Source organism: Eleginops maclovinus, chromosome 9, assembly GCF_036324505.1.
Source record: "Eleginops maclovinus isolate JMC-PN-2008 ecotype Puerto Natales chromosome 9, JC_Emac_rtc_rv5, whole genome shotgun sequence".
Classification (NCBI taxonomy): Eukaryota; Metazoa; Chordata; class Actinopteri; order Perciformes; family Eleginopidae; genus Eleginops; species Eleginops maclovinus.
The window spans coordinates 45,394-60,463 of NC_086357.1; the positions used below are offsets into that span (position 1 = coordinate 45,394).

A 15,070-nucleotide genomic window follows, 5' to 3' on the forward strand; every position below is an offset into this window, starting at 1 on the left:
CATAACGGTGCGGTAAAGCGACTGCAGTACCGCTCCCGCTGCTCCGATTCTCCGGCCCATCTCACGCTCCATTGTTCCCTCACTCGAGAACAAGACCCCGAGATACTTGAACTCCTTCACTTGGGGTAAGGCTTCATTCCCTACCTGTAGTGGACAATCCATCGGTTTCCTGCTGAGAACCATGGCCTCAGATTTGGAGGTGCTGATCCTCATCCCAGCCGCTTCACACTCGGCCGCGAACCGATCCAGTGAGTGCTGAAGGTCACAGACCGATGAAGCCATTAGGACTACATCATCTGCAAAAAGCAGTGGTGCAATCCTTAGCCCACCGAACTGCAAACCCCCTCCCCCACGACTACGCCTCGAAATCCTGTCCATGAATATCACAAACAGGATTGGTGACAAAGCGCAGCCCTGGCGGAGGCCAACCCTCACCGGAAATTGGTCCGACGTGCTGCCGAGGACCCGGACACAGCTCTCGCTTTGGGAGTACAGAGATTTAATGGCCCTGAGCAAAGACCCCCTCACTCCATACTCCCGCAGCACCTCCCACAGTATCTCCCTGGGAACCCGGTCTTACGCCTTCTCCAAATCCACAAAGCACATGTAGACCGGATGAGCGTACTCCCAGGCCCCCTCCAGGATCCTTGCGAGAGTGAAAAGCTGGTCCGTCGTTCCACGACCAGGACGAAAACCGCATTGTTCCTCTTCAATCTGAGGTTCGACAATCGGCCGGACCCTCCTTTCCAGCACCTTAGAGTAAACTTTCCCGGGGAGGCTGAGTAATGTGATGCCTCTGTAATTGGCACACACCCTCTGATCCCCCTTTTTAAAGAGAGGAACCACCACCCCGGTCTGCCACTCCTTCGGTACTGTTTCCAACTTCCACGCAATGTTGACGAGACGTGTCAACCATGACAGTCCCTCAACACCCAGAGCCTTCAGCATTTCTGGGCGGATCTCATCCACCCCCGGGGCTTTGCCACTGTGGAGCTGTTTAACTACCTCAGTGACTTCCCCCCGTGAGATTGGAATTGATCCCCCTTCATACTCCAGCTCCGCCTCTAACATAGAGTGAGGAGTTGTCGGATTCAGGAGTTCCTCAAAGTGTTCCTTCCACCTCCCTAACACACTATCAGTTGAGGTCAACAGCGCCCCATCCTTACTGTACACAGCTTGGATGGTACCCTGCTTCCCCCTCCTGAGGTGTCGGACGGTTTTCCAGAACAACTTTGGTGCCGACCGAAAGTCCTTCTCCATGGCTTCTCCGAACTTCTCCCACACCCGCTGCTTTGCGTCGGCCACGGCTGAGGCTGCTGCCCTTCGGGCCTGTCGATACCTTGCAACTGCGTCAGGAGTACCCAGGGATAACATATCCCGGAAGGCCTCCTTCTTCAGTCGGACGGCTTCCCTAACCACCGGTGTCCACCACGAGGTTCGAGGGTTACCGCCCCTTGAGGCACCTAAGACGTTGAGACCACAGCTCCCTGCCGCAGCTTCGGCAATAGAGGCTTTGAACATCGCCCACTCTGGTTCAATGTCCCCAGCCTCCACAGGGATGCCTGAAAAGCTCCGCCGGAGGTGTGAGTTGAAGGCCTCCTGGAGTTGGGACTCCTCCAGACGTTCCCAGTTCACCCGCACTACACGTTTGGGCTTGCCAGGTCTGTCCAGAGGCTTCCCCCGCCACTCGACCCAACTCACCACCAGATGGTGATCAGTTGACAACTCCGCCCCTCTCTTCACCCGAGTGTCCAAAACATGCGGCCTCAGGTCCGATGATACGATAACAAAATCGATCATGGACCTTCTGCCTAGGGTGCTCTGGTACCACGTACACTTATGAGCATCCTTATGTTCGAACATGGTGTTTGTTATGGCCAATCCATGACTAGCACAGAAGTCCAGTAACAAACCACAACAACTCATTTTGCAGAAACTGGGGTACGTTCGATATTACTACTTTTTTCGCAGGAGTTGCAAGGGGTAGCACGGGTAGCAGCGTCCCTTTAATCACCATCCCACTTCTCAGTGCTGTCTAAGAAAATGACCACAGCACTGTTCATCCGTGAGGCAGATTTCACCCTGCCATATCCCACCACAGCACCCACAGCCAAACTACACTCCTCTACCGAAAGACCGCCAGGTGGAGAGAGCTTGATGGCGTGCTGGCGAGTCAGCTTCTCCAAACCGGAGCTGCTGCCACGAGACAACAAAAAAAGTGGTTTATTTTTTCAGCAATTTTTTTATTATAACAATGTAATGTAACTGAAAGACAAACTTACTTTTCAAGAATCAATCAATGCACACCATTCAGACAAACAAAAACGTGTAGGAATTATAGGCCTGTAATTATAATATTATGAATGAAATGTGCGTTATTTGGAAGAAAGTCGAGGTGTGACAGTGACATTGCTCTATACAGTGGATCCACCGTTCCCCCCCTTGTCCGTTCCATTTGGGAGACCCAGATGTGAACTGTCAACCACGCCCCCTACCCTTTCCCCTTCTCACACAGCTTCTGTGCACGGCGCCTGCAGATGCAGGGGGCGCCAATTTGCCAATTCCCCACACAGTGATATGATAGATAGAAAACCACTTTGCGGCCCAGATGACTTTTTTTTTTCAAGCGCTTGCTGGTGCCGCCCCCCACGGAATGCCTGCCCGGGCGGCTGCCTGCTTCACCCATGCCCAAGACTGCTACTGCTTATTGATCTGGTCGCAAAATGATCTGGTCGGAAACCAAAGATCTGTTAATAACATAGCCAAATGCGCTAAATTGGATATCCGGATAGCATCGGTTAGAGTAGCCTATAGTAGTTATTTGGTTTTCCCCATGAAAAGTAGGCCTCTAATCAGTGTAATTTTAATAAATAAAAAACAGCAATTAGGCCGTTTCCACTGCAGGAAGTTCCGGGTAATTTTACGGGCCCGGGGCCGTTGGTGCGTGTCTCCACTGCAGGAACCAGCCCTGAAAGACATACTCCCGGAACTTTTATTGGGTCTAACGGAGTACCTGGTCGAGGGTAGGTACGCCGTTAGCCCCAGTAAAAGTTCCTGGGTGGGGCTTGTGGTTTCTCGATGCTGAACCGGCATTTTAGCGCAGGACTGGCCCTGCCGGGAGCCCGCACAAAGAGTGGCCGACAGAGGTGCGCCTTCTTTGTACAGCTGTCGGCTTTTACCGCATGTGAAAAATAGGCTGTAAAAACGTTAAAACCATAAAAGCACAAATGTTTGTTTTGACAGCACAAACCAGCACAAACGATAGCGAGTAGTTTGGAGAGATTTGGACGTGGGGGTGGGCTGCGTGACGTCACGGGTCAGAACATTTATTTTTGAATAACTTAAAAGCCTTAATAGCACAAACAAAAATGTTTTCCCTTAATATAATTAAAACAGGAGAGTTATATAGAAATTCACCCTCCTCACAGTTGTCATGAATAGGGAAATTAGCTATAGAGACCAAAAGCAATTTTTGTACCATGCTGTAAACATGTTTATTTCTGCTGTAAAAATTGGCATTTTGAGATTGTGGGGTCTATGTAAATTGCTCTGTTTTGGAGCCAGGCCACGCGGCCATTCGCTGAACTGCAGTTTTTGGCATTTCCCTATGTGTTTCACTGCTCAGCCCCGGAGCTTGCCCCTTGCTGGCGACGTATTCTGTCAGCTCTCTCTTCTCCTCTTCTCAGCTACACTTCCCGGGCACTCGCACTAGCCAATCAGCGCTGGAATGTGAGATGACGTTGTAGTGGGGATGAGAGCGCGTTGCCCCACTCGTGTTTTTTGTTGTTGTTTTTTTGCCGCACACACTGAATAGAAAAGTACTCTGAGCATGCACAGTGTAGTTTTCACAGCACACGTTCATTTTCACAGTGAGAGAGGGGCAGCCTGGACTTTGACCCACACCGCTCAGCCTGGCTCAATAGGCACACTGAGGACTCACTAATCAGACGAACGCAGTCCGAAGCAGCAATGTACATGACGAATACAAAAAAAGAGTTGAAACTGGTGATGGTCATCACAAGTTGAAAACCCAACCCCTGAGATTTTTTTAAATACTAACATGTAAACTACGCATTCTGCTACACTCTGAGAAGAAAATAAATACATTTATTACATGGCATATTTAATAATATTTAAGGCCATTTATCTTTTGTTACTTTGTTCTGACAGCTGAAGCTGCTGCTCCTCACAGAGAGGAGAGGAGAAGCTTTGTGAATTACTTAAAGCTGTGGATAACAGTAGATAGCCCCCACTGTTCTGTGGGTCAAAAATAGCAGAAACATTTTTTCGTTATTATCATTTAAAAAAAAAAGATAAATGACATGGATGAATAAAGAGTAGTTCTACTACAAAGTTATTCCCCAATGGGACTTGCAGCAACATGCCATGATCTTGATTCTGATTGGCCAGAAGACACGAAAAGCATCAGCAAAGATGTTTTATTGAGAAGATGATCACTACCAGATGGCAGTTTTCTGGCCTCCGACATTTCCTGTAGAACTGCTACTGCATGCGCAGCATTAGAAATTCTGAATTTTTTTTTCACTTGCTTATCTGCGACCCACTCAAAACACTTTTGGGTCGCGATCCACCAGTTGAGGAACACTGCTTTACAGTATCTCTCCATTTCCTCCTGAGTTTACATTTATTGTGTGTTTCTTCCAGGTGGGCTCAGTTCTTTATCTGTCCTCTGATGATAGAAGATGCCATCGACAGAGAGGTGGAGGCTGTGGACAGTGGTAAGTTGACACTCTCAGATACTCTTAACATCTTAAAAATGAACTAGTGCCCCTTTAATTTGCCTTACGTTAGTTTTTATAACCGTTATGCTCCACATGTTCTACTGTGAACTACGGTTCAGACTTTCTGCTCGAGTCACACTATTTTTTAGTTTTTTCTTCATTCATGTCACTTTTTTCATTTCCTGTCTCAAGAGTACCAGTTAGCAAGGCCTTCTGACTCTCATCGGAAGGAGATGCTGTTTGGGAGTCTTGCTAAACCGGGACACCCTATGGGAAAGTTCTTCTGGGGTAAAAATAACACACATGCTTTTTTAAAGCGCTCAAAATGTTTCTACTAAATCCTCTTCGTGTCTTTTAAGGTTTTAAAAAGTGATGTTTCTGAGTTGATGGGGCTGTGAAGAAGTGGTTTGATTTTCTTTCAGGTAACGCTCAGACTTTGAAGCACGAGCCCAAAGAGGAGCAGATCAACACCTACCAGAGGCTCAGAGACTTCTGGAGGAGATATTACTCTGCTCATTACATGACGCTAACTGTGCAGTCCAAAGGTAATCGCACACTCCTGCTCCACCCCCTCCTCTCTTCTTTTCACTCTCCTATTTCCTGTCTCATTATCCTCCCCTTCATTTTCCTCCTCCTCTCCTCCCTTAATTCTTACCTCCTCCTCTCCTTTTTCATTGTGCCTCCCCCCCACCTCTCTTGATTCCTATCTTCTTTCCTCCTCCTCCTCCTCCTCCTCCTCCTCCTCCTCATCTTTTCATTTGTTTCCTCTCCTTTCTATTCCTTCTCTCCTCTTCCTCCTTTTCCTCCTCCACCTGTCTTGAATCCTATCTTATTTTCTCCTCTTCCTCCTGTTTTCTCCTGTTTCCTGAACTTTCTTTTCCTTTTCTCTTTGCCCCTCCTCCTCCTCCTCCTCCTCCTCCTCCTCACAAGATTCCTTTCCTCCTCTCTTTCGACACAACTTAAAATCATCTGCTTTCTAGAGAAGTGATGAGTAAGGAAACCAATACACTACAGATAATGTTTCGTATTTCCATCTTCCAAAGGTCTTAAATGTGTGCATTCCTCTTAGGGGATAAGAACTCAGAAGTTAGCTGCACACAGCTTCTTATAGGGTTTCTCCAAAGCATCACATACATACATCTAGGCCAGTAGATCGAACCAAATAATAGACCCATTAGATGTTCTCCTTCATATGATGTTGTAAAAGGCCCCAGGAAACTTGTTTATCTCTTCCTGCAGTCATAAAACACTTTATCTTAAACATCACACCATATGGTTTTTCTCAAACATAACCTCAAAAGATCTAAAACCTCTTAGGTTACATTACTTGAAGATACCTTATGGTAAAAAATCTCATTAGCATTACACTTTGTAAAAGTGCATCACATCTCCTTTCTAGTTTCCTCTTCTATCTCTTCCTCTCCTTTCTCTTCTCCATCTCTCCTCCCGGTGACAGGTAGCAACATAACATAACTTTTCGTTTAGTAACCTAAATCAAAATGTTGACATCCAGCTTTAAGAGTTAAACCATCAGAGGTGAAAATAAGGTTTCAGTTACTGTGTACTTTGTTGTTTAGAAACTCTAGACACTCTGGAGCAGTGGGTGAGAGAAATCTTCAGCAAAGTTCCCAACAAGTGAGTGTACTACAACTACTTGTAGTTATCGTGTATAAAACAATTCAGTGCACAAGATATTTGTAATGTTCACCACATTGTTTCAGAAACGTCCCACTATGCGGACGTTACGTCTTAGTTGCAACAACTGAAGTCTGTAATTGAATTAGATTTTTGTAAATGAAAAGAAACGTATTTGTCTTTTTTTTTTTTTCTTGTATTTAGTGGTGAACTCAAAGCGGACTTCTCTGACCTCCTGCAGCCATTTGACACTCCAGCCTTCAACAAACTCTACAGAGGTCAGAAAGTAGTGGCATTATATGCATGTTATCGTACACAGTCTAGAATCCCAAGGTATATGTATATTTGTATATGTTATTGTTAAATATAAATATGTTAATATGGTATAAGAAGAAACTGCCCTTTTGGGAGCATTGATGCTGACTAACCTATAACAGCTGTTTTGTTATTTATATTTGTCTAAGATGAAATCAAAATAATTGTTGGTCTAATTTTAAAATGTAAAACATATTAATACATACACGTGTGTTGCAGTGGTCCCTGTGAGGAAGGTTCATGCTCTGAACATCAGCTGGGCCGTACCACCACAGGGGAAACACTACAGGTGCGTCAGCATTTACTACTAGCATAAAACACTGACCAAAGAAAATGTACAAAGATGTGCAGAGGCAGGTTTTTTAAAATGTTGTTCAGAAAAAGCAGGATTAACACTGGACCCAATGTGCTGCTAAACAGGACCTCTTACATCTCTTCTTTCAATCTTATTCTCCATCTTAATTTATCATTTTGTCTTAATGTATATCACTTGTCTTAATGTTGTTGGATTTGTTTTTCCTTTTTTATTTTGTATGGAATAATAAGTATTAATCTTGTCCTTTAGTTCAGTAAGAAAAAGATGATTCTCCATATATAATTGTACTGTATACTGCATTTTTGAAAGTTAATTGCTGAAGTCAGGAACAAATTAGTATATCAAAGTTGTACTTCAGTGCAGTCTTAAATTAATGTTCTCACCCCTACTGTTAATGATATTGCAGGCTGGTGTAGGGCATATTATCTCTCCAATCAGATTATAATTCATAAATGGTTTTATTTTGCAGGGTGAAGCCTCTTCACTACATCTCCTGGCTGATCGGACATGAAGGAACAGGCAGCATCCTGTCTCTGCTCAGGAAGAAGTGAGACATAAAGAAATGACTGATTAGAAATTGCTAATAAATGGTAAATGCTTGCACAAGTCTCATTGTGTTTTGTCATTGTGTGTGTATTCAGGTGCTGGGCCATGGCTCTGTTTGGAGGAAACAGCGAGACAGGTTTCGACCAGAACACCACCTACTCCATCTTCTCCATGTCCATCACCCTGACTAACCAGGGCTACCAGAACTTCTACCAGGTCAACACCCCGTACAGCAACATGTACTGGTCAACCTTGGCTGTTTAAATAGTTAATCAAAAAATATAATAAGATGTAGTTTGCTTAGGGTTAGTATTTGTCTCTGTGCAGGTTGTCCATTTTGTCTTCCAGTACCTAAAGATGCTCCAAACTCTCGGGCCCCAGAAGAGGTCAGGCTTCACATGCACAGATGTTTTTGGTTCCATGATTCACTCTGCAGAAACAAACTTTATTTTTTTTATAAACATAAACTTACAGTTCATTTGTTGTTATGAAAATATATCTGGAAACAACCTTTACATAAATATAAGAATTTTTAAAAATCTATAAGATGACACAATAAATAATTTTTTAATGAAATGATAGATGAATTGGCATATAACTATGACCAGCCCCTTTTAAGTAGACAAGCAACTCTAGAAAGTCAACATTAACTTTATTTTATGCCTATATACAACTCCGGAAAAAATTAAGAGACTAAGACCAAATTTTTCTTAAATCTTTATCTCTACATGTATGGCAGCCATTCCTAGTTTATAGAATACAATAAAAAAAACTAATTTAACTCAAAGACATACCCATAAATAATAAAAGAGAAAATGATAATACTGATGTGGTCTCTTATTATTTACTTTGTTCAAGGATCTATGAGGAAATTCAGAAGATAGAAGCCAACGAGTTCCACTATCAGGAGCAGGTACTGCTGCACAAACACACACTGTACAAACAACTCTGGGTAAATGAATGTGCCTACAGACAAATAACAGTTCTGTCAGCAGATTAGTTGTATCAGCTGTTCTCCACATTAACATGTTTAGTTTCCAGGAAATAATTATTTTTTATTATTGTTAAAACTACGATAGTAGTTATGATGATGGAAAGGATAGCCATTATTAATTTTATACCTGTCAATCATCACTAATATTAGAGATGGAATACTCCCTTACTCTACGTTTGTTTAAATTTAAAAACAGAACATGCTTTTAACCCAGGATAATAATAATCATAATAATAAATAACTAATCAATAATATGTCTGCTATTATTAAGCCAATAATTAAGGCAACAAAGAAATGACAACTCTGCACCTTTTTTTATATACATTAATATATGTTACGGAGAAAACTATTTGATGTTGTGATTAGTAATTTGATGTTGTCTCTGGTTGTTTCTGAACCGACAGACAGACCCCATCGATTTTGTGGAGAACATCTGTGAGAACATGCAGCTGTTTCCCAAAGAGGACTTCCTGACTGGAGACCAGCTCATGTTTGAGTTTGACCAGGAGGTAACCAGGACGTAATCAGTTAGTAAGGGAAAAAGTAAAACAATCAACATTCACATATAACCACATGCTTGCCAGATTAACAAAAAAAGTATATAAAGTGATAATAACTGTTTAGATAAAAAGATAATCTTTTGGGTCACCAAGGTTTCAAGGTCTCAAGGTTTCAAGGTTTCAAGGTTTCAAGGTTTCAAGGTTTCAAGGTTTATTGGTCATATGCACAGCATATACAACGTATATGTTGGCAATGAAAATCTTATGTCCCATGCTCCTTCAACAACTCAACATACATGGTGCAAATAAGATAAATAAAATAGTGCAATTACAATAACAACAATAAAGATTTGAGGATGTGAAATATATACATATGTGGAATACATTGAAAGTATTTAAATACTTTACACTGTTGAATGAGGAGGTATGGACAGATGCATATATTATGTATAACAGAGGTATATGGCAGATATGTATAATATATAGATATGTGTACTATAAACAGATATGTATGGCAGATATGTATATATGTGTGTACTATAAACAGATGTGAGTAGACATTCACAGAGCTCAGGAGTTCAGCAGTCTTATAGCCTGTGGTATAAAACTCTCTCTGAGTCTGGTGGTCTTGGTACCGTCTGCCAGACGGCAGCAGACAGAACAGATTGTTGCTGGGGTGATGGGGGTCCTTTAATATCCTACCGGCCTTCTTCCTACACCGTTGGGTGTAGAGGTCCTCCATAGCTGGCAGCTTCGTCCTGGTGATGTGCTGAGCAGTTTTCACCACCCTCTGTAGAGTCTTACGGTTGAGGGCGGTGCAACTGCCATACCAGGCCGTGATGCAGCCAGTCAGGATACTCTCAATGGTGCACCTATAGAAGTTGCAGAGTATCCTGGAGTCCATGTTGAACTTCCGCAGCCTGCGGAGGAAGAGCCGCTGTCGAGCTGTCTTGGATATGACCCTGGTGTGATGTGTCCATGTCAGGTCCTCACTGATGTTTACCCCGAGGAACCTGAAGCTGCTGACTCTCTCCACAGGAGTCCCGTCGATGGTGATGGGTGTGTGTGCTTCTCTCTGCCTCTTCCTATAGTCCACAATCAGCTCCTTTGTTTTGCTGACGTTGAGATGGAGTTTGTTGTCCTGGCACCAAGATGACAGGGCTCTGACCTCCTCTCTGTACGCCGTCTCGTCGCCATCTGTGATCAGGCCGATGACGGTCGTGTCGTCAGCAAACTTGATGATGGTGTTGGAGCTGTGTGTGGCCACGCAGTCGTGCGTGAACAGGGAGTAGAGGATAGGGCTGAGCACACAACCCTGAGGGGCTCCGGTGTTGAGGGTCAAGGTGGAGGATGTGATGTTCCCCATCCGCACTGCCTTGGATCTGCCCGTTAGGAAGCTCATGATCCAGTCACAGAGGGCGCTGTTGAGCCCAAGGTCCCTGAGCTTAATGATGAGCTTGGAGGGCACAATGGTGTTGAATGCTGAACTGTAGTCAATGAACAGCATTCTCACATAAGTGTTCCTCCGGTCCAGGTGGGAGAGGGCAGTGTGGAGGGTGAGGGAGATGGCATCATCCGTGGACCTGTTTGCTCTGTAGGCAAACTGCAGGGGGTCCAGTGAGTCAGGGAGGGAGGAGGTGATAAAAGTTTTGACTAACCGCTCAAAGCACTTCATGATGATGGAGGTGAGTGCAACTGGGCGGTAGTCACACTGCAAAAAATGCCCTCTAAAAAATAAGAAAAATATATAGTGTTTTAGGTGAAAAATTGCTTATTTTGAGTAAAATAATCTGCCAGTGCAGCAAGCAAATGGGACTTGGTAAGATTTCTTAAAACAAGAAAATAATATCCAAGTAGTGAGCATACAAAAAACTTATATCAAGTATAAAAATCTATTTTTTTCTTTTACTTGTTATGATTTTTTCTCTTATTTCAAGCAATTTCTTCTCATTTATTAGTCATTATTGCTTAGAATCAAATGTCCTCTTACCAATAATTGCTCAAAACAAGCATACAAGAGGCTTAAAAACAAGGCAAATGTACTTGATACCAGCTCATTTAAAGGCTTAAAATTAGTCTGATTTTCTTAGCTAGAATACTTATTTTCTTAACTAGAATTAATTTCTTGTTTAGGTGTAGTAAATGTATGAGAAAAATACACTTGACAAAAACTTCAAAACATTTTGTTTTATTCATCTTTTATCAGCTTGACAAGCAGCCTTTAATGAACAAAAAAAAAAAAAACTGTTGCCCTTATGCAACAGGAAATAAAATGTGCAGCACATTATTTTGTCAGGGCATATTGTCACACACAACTGTTGTCATGGCGTACTACTACGCATTTCACATGACATATTTAACTATTCAGACAATGTGCATCTCTAATACACCCTACATAAGAAAGGCCTGCCAGTCGGCTTTGGCACGTTTAAAAGCTGTTGTTTGGTCTCTCTCATGAATAGCATCACCTAAGACCTCAGTCTGAAGGAATAACAGAACCGATGACACACATTTTGGGTATGTCATGTGAAATGCGTAGTAGTACGCCATGATATACAGGACCGACTCCGCAAGACTGCTCCTTCCAAAGGACGCAACAGGGGCATTTCCGGCGCAGAGGAAGCAGTCCTCCTCTCCTACCAGGATGAACGGTGTGGCTAGTGGCCGTCTTCTAAGATAAACGTCTGGGGCCTCTGTGGGCTGAACATCAACACAAGATAAAACTTTAGCTCAAGGACACTTTGATGGTGTAGTCAAGAGTGAGGCTCAAACCTGCCAAATGTTAAAGATATTTTATCTTGCAGAAGGTTATGTAATTAAGTTGGTTCACCTGCAGAACATGAATGAGTGCCTCTGATGGAGATGACATCTTCTTTGGTGCGGGATAACCAGAAGGGAACATAACTGGCAGGGAGATGATCAGGTCAATGGCTTGCTCATCTACATAGAGACAGAGAGAGAGTGAGAATTGAGTTACTTAGTTAGACAGAGTAATTGGAGCTACTCAGTGAAACAACAAATAGTGCAATTTGCAATTGTAATTTCAGAAGGATTGCAAAACCTTACCAGCAGGAGGTCCCACCGGTGGCTTCAGGACCTTCTTATAGACACCATAAAAGGAAAGTTTGGTTGTGTAGTCTGCCCAGCGCTCCTTCAGCTCTTTCACAAAATGTGCGTTGTCCTTTGCCACTATTCGCCTCAGCTCCTCAAGAACCTTGGCATTATATTGCAAAAAAAGGGGATTAATACAACTAGTGTTTTTCTTAAAATACAAGGATAAAGGCTGACGGGTACATTCTTCCCTTAATTCTGAGTAGTGAGTGTACTTACATGGTCTATGTTCTTGAAGCACGAGTAGGCCTCAAGGATTTTGCCAGGTCTGTCGGCTTCCTTGAGGGTCTCCGAATCGATGAACTGCCGTCTTCCCTCAAATTCAAGGTCAAGGAGCTGTGACACATCGTCTTGGTTTTGTTTATTCTTCCGGCACATCCCTTGGAGATGTCTGTAGTGCCTTGCCTGAGCCATCCTACTGTCGTGTCCTAAATTTAAATAGGGATTAAAACATCACATCATTACATTTATAATCTCAATCAGTGGCGGCACAGAAGATAACTCCGGCTGCCTTTGACTTGTCAGAACTGAAAACATGTCGTTTTTTTGTTCGGACAGTGTTTCTTGCACGGTAGGCTAGAAAGATAACCCATTGGGGCAACCTACCAACAGAGTCCCCCTTTTATAACCATAGCCATCATGAGACAATTTGTATAAGAGGAGACAGAGCGCTGAAGAAATAAATAAATGAGGACAGTTCGTAACAGCAGTATGGCCGTTATCCCGGTTATACACATCAGTATAATCAACTTCTCGCAACTGATAATTATCTATAAGTCTATTAGTCATGTTTCCCCATTCATTTCGAGAGGGTCTGGTTTTACTAATCCGAAATAGAGTAAATACAATTTGCTTGTAAGGCTAAATGAAAATGTGAAATCCAATACACTTACCAACAGCTGCCTCTTTCACTGGAGTGCTTGTTGATGGGGTGTGGACCTCAGGGAGTGTGGAGGGCGGAGTGAGGACCTCAGGGGTGCTAGGGGTGCTGCTGTTGGGGCTTGCCGAAAGAAGAATGGTAGATGTGGTGGAATCATCAGTGTCATCGGCATCCATATATTTCAGTTTTCTCTTCCCCCTTGCAGGAGTGCCACCCTGGCTTTTCTTCGGTGATCGAACATTGTGGATTCTCTTTTGCAGCCGTTTGTAGACTTCAATCTAGGCAGAAAATACAAAGACCAAGACATTGTCAAATATCCACATTTGCTAAGGAAAAAAAAAAAAAAAAAAAAAAACAACTTTAAAATCTACTCCATTCTGTGTCAAACATTACCCAAATCAGAATAATAAAGCCTTTTTACCGTACCCTTCTACAACGTGTATCATTAAATAATAATAATAGCAATAATAGGTTTAGGTATGTTACCATACAAGTATGTTACCTAATGTAATGGGTGCATGTATGGGAGACGGTGGAATGAACAACCAAAGGCCTCTGTAAACAAGTGTGCGATTTGAGGTACTTTATTACATTGAAAGCAATACTTACCCATGGACGCTGTATGTCAAGCTTATCAGAGAGCATGGGATAGTAGATCACCAGGCGTTTGGCCATGGCTACGAGGTCCTCCTTCGATGGATACTGCTTCTCTTCACAGTGCAATGCCCTCACTGCTGACACCATGTTGGTTATTGTATTGCGGATCAGTCTACATGTTAGCTCTTTGGAGAGCTCACACTCTCCTGCTCTCCCAAGTCTTTTCAACTGAAAAAAGTATGATTTCACATTCTCCAATTCAGTATCAGTGTATATGACATATTGGGGGCTTGGCAGTGTAAGTGTTCTGTATGTAGTCCACCCCCCCTTCTCCTCCTCTTTGCTGTCACTTCCCCCACTACTGGTTCCAGTGGCTGCACACTCTTTTCCGTCGCTGACCTCAATGGAGGCGGCAGAAGAGCTGCATGAGGCCTTCTCCTGTAAAGGAATCAGCAAAAACTAGTCAGAAAACCAATGCTTAATTGATTTAACAAATAAAATTTCAGAACATACCAACACAGAGGACAATTGATTGAACACATAAGATGAGGCAACTTGGTATGAGAGAGAGAAAGAGAGAGAGAGAGAGAGAGGTGGGAAAAGAGTGACAATACCATACCCCATGATATTGAATAGCCTATTTATAGGCCTATAATAAACCTAACTCTTAGCAAAAACGAAGACGATAAACCATTGTAGATGGATTATAGTGTTTGTATAATGGGACATGGTTAGTGGGTGGCACACTAAATATGAGCATGAACAAAACTGAATCCAATCGCCTAGATACCAAACTTGGGCTCAAACTCCCCAACAGACATTTAACAAAACTCCAGTCCAGTCAAGTACTTTTCCACCGTAGTCTCTGTGCATGTAGGCTACTGTATGTGTGCAAACTGTGCTTTTTTCTCTATCCACTGCCATCAATGGATATGACACAAAAGCATCTGGCATGAATGAGTTAACCACTGGTTGTACATGAGGTTTAAAAAACGTTGCTTACCACAGGGTGACACAGATCCCATATACATTTTCTACGTAAAAAATGGTCAGGCCCTGGGAAGAGGTCACGAAGCTCTTCTCTCGAAAGCGTCTTCAGTGCCTCCATATCGATATTGGCAGCTGTGTCACAAACAAGAGACAAAAGGTACAGAACATCAGCTGAATCAGATTAATCAACAGATGAGGTTCACTGAAGCCCCAGTGACTGTCATTTAACATTATTTTAGTGTGTGGGAGATTCTATTGACGAGTAAGTGAAAAGTATCTCTGATTTAATGTAATTTTTAGTTTAGGGATTTATTGTGGCTCTACTGTATGAGCTTGCTGAATGCCTTAGACAGAACAAAACTGTATAGTGAATGCACAGCTGACACCAAGATTGACCCATAAGGTCACTTTCACTTTTGTTATTTACAGCAACATTCACATTAT

At 42.9% G+C, this 15,070-nt stretch overlaps 1 protein-coding gene across 1 annotated transcript in view; it reads left to right on the forward strand.

Annotated features, from left to right (window-relative positions):
• nrd1b (nardilysin b (N-arginine dibasic convertase)) overlaps positions 1 to 15,070 on the forward strand; it is an 88,701-nt gene that overhangs the window by 27,586 nt on the left and 46,045 nt on the right. Inside the window, exons 6-16 of the mRNA XM_063891681.1 lie at positions 4,666 to 4,739; positions 4,935 to 5,030; positions 5,165 to 5,287; positions 6,320 to 6,377; positions 6,582 to 6,655; positions 6,912 to 6,981; positions 7,478 to 7,555; positions 7,650 to 7,770; positions 7,882 to 7,940; positions 8,413 to 8,467; positions 8,953 to 9,057. Of these exons, the coding sequence (XP_063747751.1) occupies positions 4,666 to 4,739; positions 4,935 to 5,030; positions 5,165 to 5,287; positions 6,320 to 6,377; positions 6,582 to 6,655; positions 6,912 to 6,981; positions 7,478 to 7,555; positions 7,650 to 7,770; positions 7,882 to 7,940; positions 8,413 to 8,467; positions 8,953 to 9,057 (913 nt within the window). The remainder of the gene's footprint in view (positions 1 to 4,665; positions 4,740 to 4,934; positions 5,031 to 5,164; positions 5,288 to 6,319; positions 6,378 to 6,581; positions 6,656 to 6,911; positions 6,982 to 7,477; positions 7,556 to 7,649; positions 7,771 to 7,881; positions 7,941 to 8,412; positions 8,468 to 8,952; positions 9,058 to 15,070) is intronic.